This window comes from Sus scrofa, chromosome 15 (assembly GCF_000003025.6).
Source record: "Sus scrofa isolate TJ Tabasco breed Duroc chromosome 15, Sscrofa11.1, whole genome shotgun sequence".
Lineage (NCBI taxonomy): Eukaryota > Metazoa > Chordata > Mammalia > Artiodactyla > Suidae > Sus > Sus scrofa.
In genome coordinates, this window is record NC_010457.5 from 16,038,919 (window position 1) to 16,056,623 (window position 17,705).

General features: G+C 46.8%; 1 protein-coding gene across 1 annotated transcript in view; it reads left to right on the top strand.

Annotated features, from left to right (window-relative positions):
- Positions 1-17,705, top strand: part of LCT (lactase) — a 55,545-nt gene that overhangs the window by 22,843 nt on the left and 14,997 nt on the right. The window contains 6 exon segments of the mRNA XM_021076418.1: positions 1,141-1,867; positions 3,768-4,413; positions 7,770-9,320; positions 9,992-10,260; positions 13,803-14,093; positions 16,546-16,744. Coding sequence (XP_020932077.1) covers positions 1,141-1,867; positions 3,768-4,413; positions 7,770-9,320; positions 9,992-10,260; positions 13,803-14,093; positions 16,546-16,744 — 3,683 coding nt within the window.

Here is a 17,705-nt window from a genome sequence, read left to right on the forward strand (position 1 = left end):
AAAACATAAAAAGACATCTATGCTCATAAATGTTTACACATCTCCACACATACAAAGTGATATGTGGTTAAAAGCACAAACGCCTTGCTCTACCATTTGCAACCTGTATGATCAAGGAGAAGTTCTCATGTAAAAAAGAAAAAAGGTGTATGTATATTTACATGAGTATATAAGTAAAGGAAGCCTGGAGATGGACAGTGGAGAGTGCGTAAAATCATCAGGAATCTAGGCTCCTACTTTGGTGCTTTGTCATCCTTAAAAACATTTCTACCTCGTGGTCCAGAATGGGTGATTGAGCTCATGCCATTAAGGACATACTCAAGGCAGCATGAAGAAGAAAGGAAGTTGTAGGCAGGGTTGATGTTGAAGTGGTACACCGTTCGTTTACTGAAACACTCAGCACAGGATGGGAAATAGTTGCTGGCCGCATGATGCCCAGAAGTTACTTATATCTTCAAGTCTCACTTTCCTTAGGAGGATTATTGTAATTATAGTACCTATCTCATACATTTATTTTAAAATGGAAGTGAGATTCTATGCATTTATTTTTATTACAGTGATGAGCACAAAATCAAGAGGCTCAGTGGGAGCTCCCACCAAAGTGCAGTGGGTTAAGAATCCTCTTCCAGCAGCTTGGGTTGCTGCAGAAGCGTGGGTTTGATACCCAGCACAGTGCAGTGGCTTAAAAGGATCCGGTGTTGCCACAGCTGCGGCTTGGATTCAGTCCCTGGCCTGGGAACTCTCATATGCCACTGGTGCAGCCATAAAATCTTCTAAAAAGAGGCTTGATAAGTTGAGGTTATTGGTATTATTCTGTTTTATAAAGCATACATTATAAGAAGAAAACTCTTCATCATCCCTCCGGATAGTCTTCAAAGGTGATTGAATACAGAGAACCGTAGCAACAGTACACTACTTTTTCTGATGTTGAAGCAATGATAACGCATCTAAGAAGGGGCAATGATAATAACTTTCCCACTTACCAGTCAAATCCTGCCCCCGACTTTAGGGATATGGCTTTCGACTTAGAGTTTCCAGAATCTTTCCTGATTAAGTAGATTGCTGCCATTTGTCAGTACGGGCATTTGTAACTCAGAGTGTGCACTTACGATGTCCCTTTATGTCACCTTCCTCCCACAGCAGGTCTTGTTCTCTGACTGACAGCCTGACGCTTCAGGCTGCCCTGCAGCTGGACCCGGAGACAGCAGTAGACTCCTCACCGCCCCGCTCGGCGTATCAGGCCGTCTGGGAGACGTTTGCCAACCAGTCCAGGGCAGAACGGGATGCTCTCCTGCAGGGTGTTTTTCCCGAAGGCTTTCTCTGGGGCGTCTCCACAGGAGCCTTTAACGTGGAAGGAGGCTGGGCTGAGGACGGAAGAGGGGCAAGCGTCTGGGACAGACTCGGGCACCAGGACACCGCCAAAGGCCAAGCGACGCCGGAGGTGGCCAGTGACAGTTACCACAAGGTGGACACTGACGTGGCCCTGCTTCGTGGCCTCCGGGCCCAGGTGTACAAGTTCTCCATCTCCTGGTCCCGCATCTTCCCCTCTGGGCAGGGGCACAGCCCCAACCTCCAGGGCGTCGCCTACTACAACAAGCTCATCGACAGCCTGCTGGACTCCCACATCGAGCCGATGGCCACCCTGTTCCACTGGGACCTGCCTCAGGCCCTGCAGGATCGTGGGGGGTGGCAGAATGAGAGTGTGGTGGATGCCTTCCTGGACTACGCGGCCTTCTGCTTCTCCACTTTTGGGGACCGTGTGAAGATGTGGGTGACCTTCCACGAGCCGTGGGTGATGAGCTATGCGGGCTACGGCACCGGTCAGCATGCGCCAGGCATCTCTGACCCAGGGGTGGCCTCTTTTAAGGTACTTCCCATCATGGCAGTGCCTATTCCTTGGAGGAGAGAGGATATGTGGTTGGGAAAAAGGTCATTTTACCTTCCCATCAGCAAGTCTTTCCTTTTGTTCCTTTAGAGGAGATCAGAGGGAGGGAAGGAACCATAAATTGTTAATCACTTTACCTGTCCAAACGCTGTTATGACATTTTAAAAATGGCGACTACATCCTCAGAACAGCTCTGATGGATGAGGGAAGGGGGCTCAGGAGGAGGAGAAGTTAAGTCGTGATGACATCGCTAGTGGGTTAAGCAGTTTGAAGCCAACATTTGAGCCCAAGTCTACTTGACTCCAAAGCAAGTTTTCCGTGTTAGCCAGGACTCTTAACTGCAAGTGACAGAAAACCCAACCCGGGACATTCCTTTATGGTGCAGTGGGTTAAGGATCTAGCGTTGCTGCCACTCTGGCTGAGGTCGCATCTGTGGCGTGGGTTAGATCTCTGGCCTGGGAACTTCCACATGCCACAGGTGTGGCAAGAAAAAAAGAAGGAGACAGACAAGAGTGAGAAGGATTGAGGGAAAGGAAAGAGAAAGGGAAGAAAAAGGGAGAAAAAAAAGGAAGAAAAAAGAACCCAATTGACTTGAGCAAGGAGGGCATTTTTGAGTTTAGGAAACTGAAAAGTCTTGGTTTCAGGTGATCAAAATGGAGCTTGCTCAGGCTACAGGTGATGTTACCAGGACCCAATTTTTCTTCTTCTCCTGCTCCCCTCCTTGGCTTTATTCTTGAACCACCTCGTAGCCAGATGGCCTCAATCTTTCACATATTTCAAGACCAGCAGCAAGCAGAAAAGACAGCTTGCCTCTGTTGTGGCATTCCCAGTGAAAGTCTCCCTGGGATCATGGTCTCCTCATGGTCATATTTCAACCCTGTACCAGTTACCAGGTCTAGGCTAGGGACCTATAGGGCACTGATTGATTTTGTCTAAGAAAACTCACTTCCTGGAGACAATTACTCACTTTCTGCAGACAAGAAGTTTGAGAGGGAAGACGGTTTGAGTTTACTGAGGATGTTAGTGACAAAGTCAAGATTGGTCTCTGGGCTTGCTTTACGCCAGACACCCTGCTTTTGCCCAGGTTCTCACGGTATTCCAAGGAAAGGTGTTGACTTTGGTGAGACCCTGAGTTAAGTCTACACAAAGATCCTGGTTGTGATTTCTCCTTCTAGATTTCATTCAGTGGAATGGAGAAGAGGTGGGCTAGAAAGAATTGCCCCCTCCTTTGTGTGTTAACTGAAATGATCCCCTCCCCCTACGGCCAATCAGTTGTTGATTAGTCAGTAAATAGTTACTGGGCAGAATAGCACTATGGGTGACAGTACAGGCCTAAGGTCAGACTACCTGCGTTCTCTCCCCTCTGGATCTTGTGTTCTTCATCTGAATTGTGGAATCAGTAACTGTACTTGCCACATAAGTGAGGCTCACGGGAAAGAGGTCAAAACACCTGTTCTTGTTAATATGGTTGTGATGCTGCTGCTAGTGACCTGGGGATGGTGGTGGTGACTTGTCGACACTGTTGTGGATGTTGTTGACTTGTTCAGACTGTGGTCCATGTTATTGATGTTGTTGACGTCAGCACTGTCCATGTGGTCACCTTGTTTACATTGTTAGTAAGTATCAGTCTTAACTTCTTGGTGGTGGTGTTGACTTGTTGATGTTTTGCTGACATTGTTAACTTGTTGATGACCTGACGACATTATTGACACTGGTGTTGACATTAATGATGTTGACATTGTCAGCCTTACTGTTGTCATGAACTTGCCACCGTTTTTGACCTTGGTGTTAACCTGCCAACATTGCTGTTGTTGGCTCGTCGTGGGCTTGTGGGTGCTGCTGTTGTGACTAAGACCTGTATTTCCTTCTTTCTCCCTCAAAGGTGGCTCACTTGGTCCTCAAGGCTCACGCCAGGGCTTGGCACCACTACAACAGCCACCATCGCCCAAGGCAGCAGGGGCGTGTGGGCATTGTGCTGAACTCCGACTGGGCAGAACCCCTGTCCCCAGAGAGGCCCGAGGACCTGAGAGCATCTGAACGCTTCCTGCACTTCATGCTGGGCTGGTTTGCACACCCCATCTTTGTGGATGGAGATTACCCAGCCACCCTGAGGGCCCAGGTCCAACGGGTGAACAAGGGCTGCCCCAGTCCCGTGGCCCAGCTCCCTGAGTTCACCGAGGTGGAGAAGCAGCTCCTGAAAGGCTCTGCCGACTTTCTAGGCCTGTCCCATTACACTTCCCGCCTCATCAGCAAGGCCCACCAAGATACCTGCATCCCCAGCTATGATACCATCGGAGGCTTCTCCCAACACGTGGATCCCACGTGGCCCCAGACCGCGTCCCCTTGGATCCGTGTGGTGCCCTGGGGTATAAGGAGGCTGTTGCGGTTTGTATCCTTGGAATACACAAGAGGAAAAGTTCCAATCTACCTGGCTGGAAATGGCATGCCCATAGGGGAAGGTGAAGATCTCCTCCATGATTCTTCGAGAGTCACCTACTTCAACCAATATATCAATGAGGTGCTCAAGGGTAAGCATGTGGATATGCTGCTGATTGGAACATGGGTGATACTTCATCAAATCTTCAGAGTTTTGTGTTATGGGACTGACAGTCTCCCAAGGGAATGAGGCCGAAAAGTAGAATTGGTAGTAATAGCGTGAGTGCTTCACATCAGCCTTCTAATTCACTCTCTCCCTCCAAGGCCTTGAGTCTTTGCTTTTATACTCCTGTTCCCTAGAACGCTCCCTTCTACACTCTGCCCATCTGAGTCCTATCCATCCATCAGGCCTCATCATCTCTCAGTGCATTCAGTTAACAGATAACTATGGAGTGCTCACTGCATGCCAGACATTGTGGATGAAAACAGGGGTACAACATTAAACAAACGCCAACTTTTTCTAGAGGGGACTCACAGGCCACAGAGGGAGGGACTCAGACGGAAAAATGATGATGGCATTACAAGGTGGCTTGAGGACACTTAGGATGGGACTCCAGCCCATTAAATCTTCCTTCATTGCTCCGGCCACATTGATCTTCATGTCCTTTCACTGGGTATAAAATCTGCATTCCACGTCATTCACTTTGATCCACTTAATCCGTTTCTACAGCCTCATTCTTACCTAACATACTGTTTCCTATGTCCTTTTATTCCAAGTAAAACAGAGTGGCAGATAGGTTTCATCTCTCATGGCCATCCTAATGAATTGATAGTAGCTAGTTGTCTGCCTAGAGGGCTACGTTGAGAAGATTTCAAGGGCTTGTCTAGAGTCAAAGAGGAAGAGTTGGTGAGTGTCACCTGCCGTGGCACTGCAGTGAGGAATGGAGGCCGACATCCTACTGCTGGTCAGGTCAGACATCCTCTCTTATACTTTGTGTGTGCTCTTCTCAGCATCAGGGAATCCCTTTCAGACACTCTCTCAAGTGATCCTTTGTGAGGAAGTAGGGGCAGATGTTATCTTCACGGGACAACCGTGAAAACTGGTGCTCTGAGAGATTAAAAGATGTGCCCAGGAGTTCCCGTCGTGGCGCAGTGGTTAACGAATCCGACTAGGAACCATGAGGTTGCGGGTTCGGTCCCTGCCCTTGCTCAGTGGGTTAACGATCCGGCGTTGCCGTGAGCTGTGGTGTAGGTTGCAGACGCGGCTCGAATCCCGCGTTGCTGTGGCTCTGGCGTAGGCCGGTGTCTACAGCTCCGATTCAACCCCTAGCCTGGGAACCTCCATATGCCATGGGAGCGGCCCAAGAAATAGCAACAACAACAACAACAAAAGACAAAAGACAAAAAAAAAAAAAAAAAAAAAAGATGTGCCCAAACATCCGGTGAGTGGACCCACAATCCTTTCTGTTTCTGGCTTAGCTCTCTGTTCTACCCACTAACCCTGTGAGACTTTTAATTGTGTTCCTAGAGCATACTGTAGCATCCTGGGACAAAGTAAATGCTTCCTAAATTATTTATTGAGTGAATGAGCAATACTGCCTAAGTCTTATACAGTCATCTATATCATTGCTCTGATTGTTGGTTGGCTGGCTGGACCATTTTTCTCTAGCCCAGAAGTCCCAACTCAAGATGTTACTAAAGACACTCTCCATCTAGAAGCTCTAAGGGAGAATCCTTCCTTGCCTCTTCTGGCTTCTGGAGGCTCTAGGCCTTCCTTAGCAGGGCTTTTATCACTGTAATCTCTGCTTTCATCTTCACATGGCCTTCTCCCTTATGTCGTTTATACAGACACTTGTCATTGAAATAAGCGCACACCTGGTTAATCCAAGATGGCCTCATTTTGAGAATTCTCAACTTAGTGAATTACAGCTGCAAAACCTCTTTTTCCAAATAAGTTTACATTCTAGGGTTAACATGTGGACATATCTTTCAAGGGACCACCATTCAAGCTACTGTATCAGGGAATATATTTCTTTAGGCTTTATTTCTCCTTTTTAAATCAGCTACATCTACATAGGAGACCCTCCAAGACCCGCAAGTAGATCTGGCCCAGATGCTTATGATGTCCCTCTTTGCCCTAGGACCCAGTGCACTGTAGACTACCAAGGTGAAACCTTGTGACCACCCCTCCAAGAGCAGAGTCTCTGTTTCCCCCGTCCTGTTGAGTTTCTATGCTCAAGCCCTGCTGGCCTCCAATGCCAAATGCTCTTGAGGCTTCTCTTCCCAAGGTCAGACACCCAAGCTGGGGAACCTGATGTGGGGTTTGGAGCTACCACTCCTCTGGAAGAGCCTCTGCTATATAGTTATTTTCCAATTTGTGGGTTGCTCACACAGCAGGTATGGGGTTTCTTACATCACAAAACTCCCTTGCGTGAGCACCATCTCACTGTGGCTTGTCTTTTGAGTGCAGGATATCTTTTTTGGTCGTTTACAGTCTATTTAGTCAATAGTTGTTATACATTTAGTTATAATTTTTGTGTTTTTTTTCCCTCCACCATCTTCAGGGATACGATAACCTTAGGCTTTATTTCTCCTTTTTAAATGGAATATGGGATTATTTTAGTCAATATTGCTAAACATAAAGAAGAAAAAAAAGCACACTTTTTTTTAAAGATTCGATGATTCATGTATTCTGTTTTAAACCAAGAAGTCCTGATACTAGCAGGACTGAGATTTATGGCCATACATGTGGCCTAATGTTTTGGACAGGTTTTGTGCATTTTTCATTTGCTCATTATGAGGAGCAAAAAAAAGGTTAATATTTTGAAGATAACCCAAGTTACCTCCAAAACTTTGATGTCTAAAGGAAAACCTTTAAAGCCCATGTGCAATTATGTAACCATTTCAGACCCCAACAATCCTTCCTTCACCAGCCCCCTTTTTTTTGCCAGGCACAGTCATAATTCTTGACAAGCAATGTATGTGACCTCCCGGGAATCGCCTTTCCACGCTTCCCCCATTTGATTGTGGAATACCATTCAAGTGCTTCTGTTTTTGTTTTTGTTTTCTTCAGAGGTTTTTTTGTATTTCATTGATGGCTTCTTTATATTTTTATTTTTTGTTTTTTGTCTTTTTAGGGCCGCACCCACGACATGTGGAGGTTCCCAGGCTAGGGGTCAAATCAGAGCTGTAGCGGCCAGCCTACACCACAGCCAAAGCAATGCCAGATCCAAGCTGCGTCTGCAGCCTACACCACAGCTCATGGCAACGCCAGATCCTTAACCCACTGAGCAAGACCAGTGATCGAACCTGCAACCTCATAGTTCCTAGTCGGATTCGTTTCCACTGCACCATGACGGACACTCAACGGCTTCTTGAATCTGTATCTCCTCGGCCACAGTGCTAGCAAACCCCAAATTAATGTCTCTATTTTAAAAATATTAAAAATAAAAAAGCAACATCCGTAACAAAGACTTTACCACAACCCCAATTTTGTTTTTCTCCACAGCTGTCAAGGAGGACTCCGTGGATGTTCGATCTTACATTGCTCGTTCTCTCCTCGATGGCTTCGAAGGCCCCTCTGGGTACAGCCAGAGGTTTGGGCTGTATCACGTCAACTTCAACGACAGCAGCAGGTCAAGGACTCCCAGGAAGTCTGCCTACTTTCTCACCAGCATGATTGAAAAGAACAGTCTCCTCAGCAAGGCAGTCAAAGAACAGCCACCATCCAGTAGAGCAGACATCCCCCAGAAAATCAGAGCCTTCGCTTTTCCATCCGAGGTGCCCTCCAAGGCTAAGGTAGTTTGGGAAAAGTTCTCCAACCAGCCCAAGTTTGAGAGGGATTTGTTCTACCATGGCACGTTCCGGGATGACTTTCTGTGGGGCGTGTCCTCATCGGCCTATCAGATTGAAGGAGCTTGGGATGCTGACGGCAAAGGCCCCAGCATCTGGGATAACTTTACCCACACCCCAGGGAGCAACGTGAAAGACAATGCCACTGGAGACGTAGCCTGCGACAGCTATAACCACCTGAATGCTGACCTGAATATGCTTCGAGCTTTGAAGGTGAAGGCCTATCGCTTCTCCATCTCCTGGTCTCGGGTTTTCCCAACCGGGAGAAACAGTTCCATCAACACACGTGGTGTCGATTATTACAACAGGCTGATCGACGGCTTGGTGGCAAGCAACATCTCTCCCATGGTGACACTCTTCCACTGGGACCTGCCCCAGGCCCTCCAGGATATTGGAGGCTGGGAGAATCCTGCCTTGACTGAGTTGTTTAACAGCTATGCAGACTTTTGTTTCCAGACCTTTGGTGACAGAGTCAAGTTCTGGATGACTTTTAACGAGCCCACGTATCAGGCGTGGTTGGGGTATGGCTCAGGGGATTTCCCCCCAAACGTGAAGGACCCAGGCTCGGGACCTTACAGGATTGGCCATGCAATCCTCAAAGCTCATGCCACGGTCTATCACACGTACGATGAGAAATACAGGCAAGAGCAGAAGGGGGTCATCTCTCTGAGCCTCAGTACACACTGGGCAGAGCCCCAGTCGCCGGGGGTGCCCAGGGACGTGGAGGCAGCTGACCGGATGCTACAGTTCTCACTGGGCTGGTTCGCCCACCCCATTTTCCGCAACGGAGACTATCCCGACGCCATGAAGTGGAAAGTGGGCAACAGGAGTGAGCTACAGCACTTAGCCACGTCCCGCCTGCCCAGCTTCACTGAGCAAGAGAAGGCCTACATCAGGGCCACGGCCGACGTCTTCTGCCTCAACACCTACTCCTCCAGAATCGTGCGGCATGCAACACCCAGGTTAAACCCGCCCTCCTACGAAGACGACCAGGAGCTGACGGAGGAGGAAGATCCTTCCTGGCCTTCGACAGCAGTGAACAGAGCTGCGTCTTGGGGGATGCGAAGACTGCTCAACTGGATCAAGGAAGAGTATGGCGACATCCCCATTTACATCACGGAAAACGGAGTGGGGCTGACAGATCCGGGAGTGGAAGATACCGATAGGATATTTTACCACAAAACCTATATCAATGAAGCTTTGAAAGGTACGTGAAGGTTCATGTCCCCCTTATAGAATCATCCAATATTCATATGCCATGGCCTGAAATGGTGGGGCAGAGGGGATTACAAACCACGGTCAGATCTCTGTTTTGTGCCCTAAATCCGTGAGTTGTTCCCCGTCAGGGGTTACCTCTCCCTTTGAAGAAAGCGATGGCCACCTCCCCAAATGTACACACAGAGTCCCACAAGAGTATTTTCATGGGTCCATTCATTGATTATTGAGCAGCTACTATGTGACAAGGTCTGTTCTAGGTGCTGGGGAATCTAGCAGTGAACACTACAAATAACTCTCTGCTGACACAGAGCTTATTTTCTGGTGGGTTCCATGTGCCCCAAAGCAATACTCTTCCCTGATTCACATTTCTGTGTTTGACTTCTCAACTGGGCTGAGACTCGTGAGTTTCAGACATGTCCCTTTACTCCAACGAAGAATTTGATTTGGGAAAGATCAGGCATTAATTCTTGCTATGGGGGCATCCGTGCTGACACAAAGAAAGAGACTAGTTGATCTGTCTCTCGGGACCGACCTAACTTGTGTGTGCAAATTGAAGGTGCAGGGCTCCCTGAATTGAGGAGCCAGCCCTTGGCTGGGCTTCCAGGGGCCCCTGCCCTCCTGATATAAAGCTCTCCACTGCTCGCTCTGGAATGTTTCCAGCCTACAGGCTTGATGGTGTCGACCTTCGAGGCTATGCAGCATGGTCTCTGATGGACAACTTTGAGTGGCTGAACGGATACACAGTCAAGTTTGGACTGTACCATGTTGATTTCAATAATGTGAACAGACCTCGCACTGCAAGAGCCTCCGCCAGGTACTACACAGAGGTCATCACCAACAACGGCATGCCCCTGCCCGCGGAGGATGAGTTTCTGTATGGCCAGTTTCCCGAGGGCTTCATCTGGAGTGCGGCTACTGCTGCATATCAGGTGAGGAGGAGTTAAGGGCAATTCAACATCTCTTGCGTACCTACTGTGTGTCAGGCCCTGGGCTTGGGGAGGGGTGGGCAGGCCCGAGTGGGGGATTTCCATAGACCTGTGGCAGGAAACGCAGGTGCCTTGGTGGGAGTCTGGGAAGCCTCCTCCCAGTCAGCCTGGCTTCTCCACATCCCCAAATTCAGGTAGACCAGCACAGATACAAGGGCTGTGCTGAGATGGGTGTTAGCAGGCCAGATGGAGCAGGTGGGGCCCGGCAGAAACACTTAGGCAAAGACGTGTGGATATGAAGACTTTCGGCTTGGATCCCTTTATTCCTCACCTAGGCTCTTGCAAGCAGATAATTTGATCAAAGCGGCTATCGTGTGGGTGTGGGCTTTTCTGATGTCCTAATAACCTCATACTGTTGGTCACTTTATTCATGCTAAATGAAGTTCATTAATGCAGAAAATATGAGAATTTCCTTTTTTTTTTTTTCAGAAAAATAAAAGATATTAAAGTGAAGAGTGACTTGCCCAGGCAGTTAGGGGTGGGTCCTTGCTTTACCTATGCTGCCTCCATTTATTTTCTTTGATACAGGAGTGGGGAGTCTGTGTGCTCAGTGTGCAGGGGGCAGGGTCAGTGGTGTGAGCTGACAGGACTTTGGGTTGCTCAGCCTTTGGGTTTTTTTCTGGATGACCATAGCTGCTAAAAACTTTGCTGAGGAAGGTGAGGGTAGCTGCCCCTAGACGACTTCACTACCAAAGTATAATGAATTCTTAGACCAATTTCTGTCATGTTAACTCAGCACACAAACACAGAAAGTATCCATGACTTCTTTGCAGAACAGATACTGACTCATGGACTTTGAAAAACGTATGGTTTCCCAAGGAGACAGGTTGGGGGTGGGGGGATGGGCTGGGGGTTTGGGATGGAAATGCTATAAAGTTGGGTTGTGATGATCACTGTACAACTATAAATGTAATACAGTTCATTGAGTAATTTAAAAAAAAAGAAACTATTCATGTATCCTGTTTCGTGGCCTGAAGAAAACCATAGCTCTTGGACCTCTCTGAGGCTGAGGCCAACACTATACATGAAAGTTCACTTGAGGAAATGCCAAGATTTCAGAGACCAGATCCTGTTACTCTTCCTTTATGCAAACAGAATCCTGTTCCCAGGTGTTCTTCATCTTGGCCCAGCTGACATTTTTGCCCAATGTCAAGATGTTATGGGGCTTTCCTGAGGACTCTTCGATGTTTAGCATCATCCCTGGCTCTGCCCACTAGATGCCAGCAGACTCCTCCCCCAATTGTAACAACTGAAAATGTCCCCAGACATTGCCAAGTATCTTTTCAGGGACAAAATAGCCCATGGGTGAGCACCCCTGCCCCACAGGTTTATAGCTAGACTTCTTCATTCTAGACCTGTGGTTAGGGATTTATTCTAGGTCATAGGCTACAGGCCTGGATCAGTTACTACTGTGATAGTTGACAAATGTTGATTTTCTAAGTTCATAATTCCTTCTATATTTGTTAAGTGGCATTCACCAGAAAGGTAGAGGTTTGTCTATTCCTTCCACTTATTTAAACACATATTGAGGAGTTCAGGTCGTGGCGCAGTGGAAACGAATCTGTCTAGGGAACCATGAGGTTGTGGGTTTAATCCCTGTCCTTGCTCAGTGGGTTAATGATCTGGCATTGCCATGAGCTGTGGTGTAGGTCACAGATGCGGCTTGGATCCCACGTTGCTGTGGCTCTGGCATAGGCTGGCCGCTACAGCTCTGATTTGACCCCTAGCCTGGGAATGTCCATATGCCTTGGGTACAGCCCTAAAAATAAAATAAAATAAAATAAAATAAAATAAAATAAAATAAAATAAAAATGTATTTAAAATAAAATAAAATAAACAACAAAAAAACCCAAAACATGTATTGATATATCAAGAAGTCCTTTTTTCTCCCAGTGGGTTATACCTTTGCCCTTGCCATTTTTATGTATTTAGATGTTTAAACCATCCCACATTTTGCTGGGTGGATTGTAGTTTAACTGGATCTGTGTTTTGGACATGACCCATTATTCTTTGACCAATTTCCTAATTCATTCTGGCAACCAGATGTTTGAGGCTCATCTTTTTTGCCCCTTCTCTATAAGCAGCCATTTCACAAATGAGACCTGGATCCTGTTATTGGATCTAGGCATTTAGGGACCAAGCTCTGGATGCTAAGTGTGCTCAGTGTTACTGAAGTGTCACTACTTCTAGGCCTTCTCAGCGGACAGAGCTAGGTAACACATATATGTATACACATGTGCATGTGCATTTATATGTATTTCTATGTCCATCCACATCTTTGCTTATGTTAAAAACCATGAGTTCGACGTTTCCACTGTAGCACAATGGGATTGCTGGCATCTCTGCAGCATGAGGACATGGGTTTGATCTCCAGCCCAGCACAGTGGGTTAAAGGATCTAGTGTTGCCACAGCTGTGCCTCAGGTTACAACTGTGTCTCAGATCACATCCCTGACCTGGGGCAGCCAAAAATGCAAAAAAACAAAAAACAAAACAAAACAAACAAACAAACAAAAACAACCCCAGAACAAACGGAAAACCCTTGGGTTCATGCTGATATCTGCAATTCCAGTCCAACTCCACAGGGTTGATGGAAGCCTTCTCACCTCTCATTTTTTTTTAATCTCCTTTCTACAATGGTGAGAAATCTAGCTCCTAATATCCTTAACATAGTCATTCATTTTTCTCAGTCACCCTGAATTAACTAATCTCCCAACCACTGAGCCTCTCTTCCCCACCAGATGGCCCACACAGGGTGCCTTCCTGCTGACCCTTGGCCCTGCCGCTCTCACAGGGGCTGTGCTGGCCAACCCTGGACATGCATTCCTGGTAGGATGTCAGCACTGCCTTAGCTGCAGCCAGTCACAGAGTTTTACACCATATATGCTAAGATGTTTTAAACATCTGAATTATAGAAATTGGACTTATCAGACTGCCTAAGCTCATAAGTATGTGTTTTCCCAGTGGCTTGTGGTCAGTTTCCCCATAGGTTAGGTGAGAGAAGGAAAAGGAGGCACAGAAATAGTAACACATGTCCTGATTAGAAACTCTGGGTCCCCAAGTGGCATCACAGGATTTGTTTGGCTTTGACTGAGTTTGACTCATATGGAACTGTTCATTCAGACTTTTAGTGAGTACTCACCATATACCAGACACTGCTGCATTGATTGCTGGGTCGTGAAGATGAGAGACACAATGCCCAGACCTCAATCTTGTGGAAGTCAAGCCAGTCAGCAAGACCATAATTACATAGTGCAGCATGACAGTACTGTGATGTACGGAAAGTGTGTATAGGAAGCTGTAGGAGTTCAGAAACGGGGGGTGGCCAATCCTAGATGCCATAAGAACATGCAAGTGGGGCTGTTCCCTGGCTGCAGATTGGATTCACTCAAGGTAATGGCCTCTTACATCCTGATGAGTACTTACCTGCTGACCAGGGAGGGCTTGACTACATGACTTAATTAGAGCATGTCTTTTTGTCTTGAGATCGAAGGTGCATGGAGAGCAGATGGCAAAGGACTCAGTATTTGGGACACGTTTTCTCACACACCACTGAGGATTGGGAATGATGACACTGGAGATGTGGCCTGTGACAGTTATCACAAGATTGCTGAGGATGTAGTCGCCCTGCAGAACCTGGGTGTGTCCCACTATCGCTTTTCCATCTCTTGGACTCGCATCCTCCCTGATGGAACCACCAAGTACATCAATGAAGCAGGCCTGAACTACTATGTGCGGCTCATTGATGCCCTGCTGGCTGCCAACATCCAGCCCCAGGTGAGGTTGGGCCCTGACCAGGCCTTGGCCAAGGCCAAATGTGGGAGCCAGCTGGGCTGGGGAGCACATTTATTGTGTAAACAAAGTGCTGTCATCAAATTTAATCTTTAAGTTGTCAGTAAAGATTTTCATCCTGTTGCTGACCCCCAACCATCCATTCCCTTCCTTGCAGGCAACCAGGTTTGCTGGGTTCTCCTGTCCTTGTGCATCTATAGACAGCAGATGTGTGTATATGAGTATGCACACGCCTCTTCCCCTCATTTTTCATAATGATGTGACACGTGCAGTTTGGTGCTTCCTTTTATTTAACAGTACTTTTTACAGATATTTCTATATGCATACATAATTTCCTCATACGTTTGGTTTTTTCAGTCATGTGGAATTCTCTTTGTACCTTACTTCTCTAATTACTTCCCTGTTAATGGACACTCTTCTCTGTTACATTTCCACTCTTACGCCTTTATAATGAATAGTACAGTGAGTAACTGTATGTATACAGTTCCACTAGGGTGGAAGTTTATATATAGTATATGGTCCTAGGAATTGCTGGCCCAAAAAGGCATGTGTCTTTGTTCATTTGTTTATATCTTTTTATCTTTTATTTTTTCTTTTCTTCATTTTTTATTATTTTCTTCTTCCAGTTTTGTTGACATATAATGGACATACAATACTGTATAAGATTAAGTGGTACAGCATAATGATTTGACTTATGTCAATAAGTTTACTGAACATATATCATCTCAGATAGATTCAGTGTTAAAAAGTAGAAAAAAAAAATGGAGTTCCCATCGTGGTTCAGCAGAAACAAATCTGACTAGTATCCATGAGGACGCAGGTTCCATCCCAGGGTTATCTCAGCTGGTTTAAAGATCCGGCATTGCCATGAGCTGTGGTGTAGGTCACAGACGCAGCTCGGATCTGGCGTTGCTGTGTCTATAGCCTAGGCTAGTGGCTACAGCTCCGATTTGACCCCCAGCCTGGAAGCCTCCATATGCCGTTGGTGCCTTAAAAAAAAAGATTAAAAAAAAGAAAATGGAAAAAATATTTTTTCTTAAGATGAGAACTCAGGTATACTTTCTAAACAACTTTCACATATAACCTATGGTAGCCTTAATTATATTTATCCTGGTGTATATTACATCCTTTGTACTTAAAGTGCATATGTTTTGAAGCCTTGTGTTACTATGAATAATAACATAGGTGGTCAGTTATGGGCTTAATTTGCTGTCACCAAAACGTTCAAATTTTATCTGAGATTCTAACACTTTTCCTTTTCCCCAGGCTATTTATGATAATAGACTGTTCCACGAAACACTGGTTCTATAAATTGGTATTTCCTCTTCTGTGGTGGTTGGAGATTATTTCATTATACCCAGAACATAATCCTTCATTATAATTCACCACTTGCCACCCCAACGCAGATATTTTTACAAGTAAAAGTCCATCTGGACTTTGCACACTGATAACACTACAGGAACAAACCAGCCATGGAGGTTTTATTAAGGGGAATATGCGTACTGGCTGTGATGGAGAGGAGGTGGCTGGGGGCTGCTTGCAGGACCCCAGGATCTGGGTGGACAGGGAGATTAATGACAAACAATTCAGAACACCATCAGAAAGAACACAACACAGGGCTAAATGATTTCGTAGCTCTTGATGGCATGGAGACACTCCAAAAAAAGGGAAAATGATGTGGCCAAAAAAATCTTCAAGGAGGTGTGGGTCTAGAAGAAATAGGAGACTGTGGATGGGCGAGTGGGAGGGGAAGGGCATTTCAGGCAAAGGGAGAGACTGGGTCTGAGCTGCCGATGGTGGGAAGCCCAGTGGAGACTGAAGACAGTGGAGACCCCAGTGTGGCCAAGATGGGCTGTGTCAGGAGCATCCAGGGGAAGACCAGGGGAGAGGAGAGGCCACCACATGGACATGGCCAGAGGGGCCCCTTCCAGCAAAGTGTTCCCAGCTCCACAGGAAGAACCTCCAGACACACTGGATGTCCTCAGGGAGGCCCTTTTGCTAGCAAAGTGCCTCCATCCTCCTGAAACCCTCAGAGCCTCAGACTCTCAGTACAGTCTATCCAGGAGGTTCTGATGCTTAGCATTTCTGACCCCTGACTACAAACATAGCTAATGCTTCCTGAAGGGCTGGCAGGATGTCCCCCACTCTCCACGTCCTCTGCCATGTGATTTCGGCCTCACAATGTTTCTGTCACATGGAAGTCTTCGTGCCTGAGCCCAGGGTCATGCAGGTGGGAGACGGCAGAGCTAGGACCCAAACCCAGGCTTCTCTGATCCACACGTATGAATTTACCATGCTTCAACACTGCTGCCCTCCCCATCCTGCCAAAGGAACTGTGAGGCTCTTTTGTCTTGGCATTCGTCCTCAGCGTAAGCAGTAGCAGTATGCTGGCACATACAGCATCACTGATGGAAATGCCGATTGTGCTTTTTCACAGGTGACCATTTACCACTGGGACCTGCCCCAGGCACTTCAGGATGTTGGAGGCTGGGAGAATGAGACCATTGTGCAACGGTTTAAGGAGTATGCAGATGTGCTTTTCCAGAGGCTAGGGGACAAGGTGAAGTTTTGGATCACACTGAATGAGCCCTTTGTTGTGGCTCAGCAAGGCTATGGCTATGGAATATCAGCTCCAGGTAATGGTCCCAGATCTCACTTGTCAGCAATTTGGAATCTGGTGTTTTTAGCACCAACAAGATATGAAATCCAGGTTGCCCTGGAGGAGGAGGAGGCCATAAAAACCTCAAAGCAGTGCTTCAGAATCCCTGCCTCCCACTTAGGAGGCAGCAGAGGTTTCCTCTTCTGATACCAGTTTTGCTGAACATGAACTTCCCATATCAAGACCTCCAGATGGTTTCATTTTCTTTTTGTCTCTATGCTTCTGCTGCCTCAGATGGGAAGTTCCCTGATACCAAGGATGCAGGCTAATCAATACAGGAAGGGACAGTTCATCAGACTGTACAGTTCCCAGTATTTGATTGGGTGACCTGGGCTTAACCTGACTGGAACCACTGTGAGGTTGCCATCCCTCTTAGTGTGAACATTCAAAAGTTCTGCTACAGACATACTGGTCTCCTTAATTACGGAGAGTTGTCCTGGGCCCTGCTGGGCAACGTGTAAATACGGTATATGCAACTTATTACTTTTCTAAGACTAAAAACCTTTTAATTCCAAAATACATCAGACCCTAAGCATTTTGAATAAAGGCCTGTGGACCTGTACTCCTCCCCTGAGAACCCTTGAATTTTCCTTTTCTCTGGTTCTGAGCCTTAGAGAATAAATTTGTATTGATGTACGTGATCCCTTGGGATTATGAGTAAACGCTGTAAAGAGCCATGGGGAGATCTGTTCTGACTCGTTACCAGACGTATCTCCCGCTGGTCCTTGATTGGCGCTTTGGTATTCTGTTCCTTCAGCAAATGAGAGGCAGCCTCTCTCACAACATTTGGTCTCAAGGAATCTCTGTGTCAGCTGCTTGCATCAGCTGTACTCTCTGATACTTACCTTCACTGTGGGTGCCCGAGAAGTGCCAGCATGTCACCTTCTGAGGCCCACACTCTTCTGGGTACTTTGCCTGGGACAGATGAGCCGCTCTTT